Source organism: Cyprinodon variegatus, unplaced genomic scaffold (assembly GCF_000732505.1).
Source record: "Cyprinodon variegatus isolate N-32 unplaced genomic scaffold, C_variegatus-1.0 Scaffold3, whole genome shotgun sequence".
NCBI classification, from domain to species: domain Eukaryota; kingdom Metazoa; phylum Chordata; class Actinopteri; order Cyprinodontiformes; family Cyprinodontidae; genus Cyprinodon; species Cyprinodon variegatus.
In genome coordinates, this window is record NW_015150456.1 from 2,426,522 (window position 1) to 2,430,194 (window position 3,673).

Sequence of the window (3,673 nt, forward strand, 5' to 3'; positions counted from 1 at the left end):
CACCTTTTTTATAGAGGCCAGGTGTAGGCGGTGCAAAACTAACAGCTTTGTTATCAAGCTTTTACTCCTTACCTGTGGATTTCTACAGGTCCTCCAGAGGGACCGTGACCCTCATGGAGGTTTCTCGTCTTATTTCTGGTTTGTCTTCTTTACCAAACCGTTGTCACTTCCGCAAAAATGCTGGATTTACATTGCCATGAAAATAAGACAGTACTTTGTTTACCAATTAGGGGGCTATTAGAGGTAACAATTTTTTGGAGGTGTTTGTTTTACAAATATGCACAGCTTTTCTAGTGGCCTATCATGAATACACATAAAAAAAAAAAAACAAAGAAAATATTCATGAAATCTTACAAAAAGAGAAACGTTCAAAAGACAAACCTTACTGGAACAGTGCAGTGATTAGTGTGGTTTAATCTGCAGGACATGACGCTGTTGAAGTCCATGAAAAACCCTCCCCCAGCTGTCAAGCTGGTTATGGAGGCGATTTGCATTCTTAAAGGAGTCAAGCCAGATCGAGTGCCGGATTCCTCAGGTTCTGGTAGAATGGTGGAGGACTACTGGGGTCCGGCCAAAAAGCTTTTGGGAGATATAAGGTTTCTACAGAGCCTCCATGAATACAATAAGGACAACATTCCAGCAAACCTAATGGCCATCATCAACCAGAAGTACATCGATAACAAAGACTTTAAGCCAGAAAAGATCAGAGTTGCTTCTGCTGCAGCGGAGGGAATCTGTAGCTGGATCATCGCCATTTCCCATTATGACGTGTAAGTGTTTTTCTTTACCTTGGTTGATCTTTGGAAAATAAAACCATGCACCAAAAATATGTTCTTTATAACTTAAAGGTCATAGTTACGGCTTTTCATCAAAAGATACATTTTTTTAAAATATCACATCCACAGAACAGGAGTGGTGCAGAACAAAAGTATACATTTTATTAAAAAATAATAAAAAAACAATTGCTTTTAAAATTTCAACTGGTCCAAAATACATAAATATTCACTTCAGGTTACAATGACAACACCAGTGCCACGAGATTGTGCATCAATGAGTATGTTCATGTCAGATAGCACTTAGGCATTGCCAGATCCTTGTAGATCCATGATAGGCCTGAGGAATGTTTTCTTTTTGGTGTCAAATTTCTTAAATTCAAGACAAAAAACAAACCAAAAATAATCCAAACAAGGGTGAACATCATGTAAGTTTTTGGGCATTGCTGCCAACTTAATGGACGACAGTGGCGTCAGATGTAAGAGTTTACCCTGAAATTGAAAGGTTTACAGTTAAACCCCCGGCTCTGGCTTTCAGTGTTGTATTGTCCTTGGGCAAGAAACGTCACTTGCATTGTCTACTGATGGTGGTCAGAGGGCCCGGAGGCGAAATTTGCTCCTTTGTAATTATGAATAGGAATTTCTAAGGCAACGCAACACAAACTTTCAGTTCTTAGATGATAACAAATAAGATAATTATGCATTATATATTTCATTTCTGTAAGAAAATCCCCTTAAATTATTATACAATGGAGCTTTAAGGAAGGAAAGGGGCTCACAAGCCAAGCCCAGTGTCACCACCTGATCCGTACTTGTAACGCGATCATTTGCGCATAGACAACAAGAATACATTCTGGTCACCATCTATTGCTCTTCATGAAGCATTCCAATACAACTAATGCTCATAACTACAATATATGGCTGGGGTGTTAGTGACACTAAGAGTCAAAACAGTAAACAATATTTTCAAACTCAACATGTTGATTGTTTTATAGATTTTGCTAAAGCCAAACAGGACTTGTAAATACAGTCACAACATATAATTTTGTATAGCATTTCAAATGGAAATGGATCCCCCCATACCATCATCTGTGACATTTTATTACATAATGTGTATAATTTCTGCTATATATTATGAGTAATGCCCTTTCAACATTTGGACTGTGAGCTTACGAGTAGCCTGAACAAAATGAATAAAAAATAAAAATAAAATCAAAGAAGTGTCCTACCATGACTATGAAGCTGATCCCAGTGGGAAATTTGTCCCTAACTATATAGGGACAATGATAGCCATGCCAGTCAGAGACCTACTGCAGTTCTACTGTAAGGTGCCTTTGTCAAGGTCAATGACTGACGTACCTGACATGTAGCAACCATACCATGCATACTGCTTTAGGTCAGGCATCCCCAAACTCGGTTCTCAAGGCCCCCTGTCCTGCAGGTTTTAGAGGTTTCCTTGCTCCAGCACAGCTGATTTTAATTGAAAGCTGACTAACAGGCTTTTGGTGTTCTGCAATTATAACCATTAGGTTAATAAACTGCTTAAGGTTAATAAACTTTATTAATTAGACTATGTATGCTAAAAAAAGTGAATAAAAATCCACCATCCTCCTTCGTATTTTTAAACAACTAGACTACTGGTTATTGCACTGAGAGTGAAGAATATTGCACATGAGTGACAATAGGTAATATATTGGTGTTATACTGTATGTCCGCTGCTGTGATGCAGTTTTTGCCTCTACTATATAAATAGTAAAAATACCTAAAGGATTTAGACAGCAGAGAACTGTTTTAGTAACATGTTTAAACTGTAATGTTGCTGTTTATATCCGACTTAAATGGAATTCTGTAAATTCTCTCTTTTAAATGTACAAACAGTGCAATCAAGAAAGTGGCTCCAAAAAGGGCAAAGCTTAAAGTGGCTGAAGAAGAGCTGCGGGTTGCTATGGACGCCCTCCACATTAAGCAGGCTGCCCTCAAAGAAGTCCAAGAAAAGCTTGCAAAGCTCCAAGATACTTTAGAGAAAAATAAAATCAAAAAAGCTGATCTGGAGCAGCAGGTTTGTGATATCTCAGATTTTCATCCAACTGGTGTTGAGAAAGTTCTTTGAGAGTGTGATAATTAGTAACAAAATCACATTTGATTGTTTCTGTTGTGTTAAATACTAAAACAGGAAAACATGTATTCATCTGAAGTTATTTCTATGAGCTACAAAACTTTTACTTTGCGTTTATTTCCTGGCTTAAAGGTGGATCTGTGCAGTAAAAAACTAGATAGAGCTGAGCAGCTGATTGGAGGCTTGAGTGGAGAGAAGATCCGCTGGAGTGAGATGGCTCTCAGTCTGGAACAGCTCTTTGACAACCTGACTGGGGACATCCTCATATCAGCGGGCATCATGACTTACCTGGGAACCTTCACCTCCAAATACAGACAGGTAGAGGCAGCTTAGGTGTCCCTCTGATCGAGATCAACTCTAAAGATAAACACTTAAAATGTACGTCTAGGTACTTCTTAGTATTAGAGTTGAATGTTGTCTCCAGGATCAGGTGGAGAAATGGATCGATCTGTGTAGAAGCATAGAGATACCGTGTTCTTCCAACATGTCCCTCGTGAACTCGCTGGGTGACCCAGTAAAGATCCGGGAATGGACCGCCGCTGGCCTCCCTTCAGACAGCCTCTCTATAGACAACGCTATCATCATATCGTAAGTCCAGGAGATTCATTTTTTTCTTCAGTAAAAAAACTAATTACAAGTGGATTGAAAATCCTTTTCACCCCTTAAAGTTTTTTTCACATTTTGTCAGATTCCACCAACAAATTTCAGAGTATTTAATTAGCATTTTATGTCCTAGTGTAAAGGATCCCAAATATTTTAGTAACTCTCTAAAATACATGTATTT

General features: G+C 38.4%; 1 protein-coding gene across 1 annotated transcript in view; it reads left to right on the forward strand.

The window, feature by feature from the left end:
- Positions 1 to 3,673, forward strand: part of dnah7 (dynein, axonemal, heavy chain 7) — a 129,979-nt gene that overhangs the window by 78,624 nt on the left and 47,682 nt on the right. The window contains exons 39-42 of the mRNA XM_015371242.1: positions 424 to 770; positions 2,652 to 2,832; positions 3,022 to 3,207; positions 3,314 to 3,477. Of these exons, the coding sequence (XP_015226728.1) occupies positions 424 to 770; positions 2,652 to 2,832; positions 3,022 to 3,207; positions 3,314 to 3,477 (878 nt within the window). The remainder of the gene's footprint in view (positions 1 to 423; positions 771 to 2,651; positions 2,833 to 3,021; positions 3,208 to 3,313; positions 3,478 to 3,673) is intronic.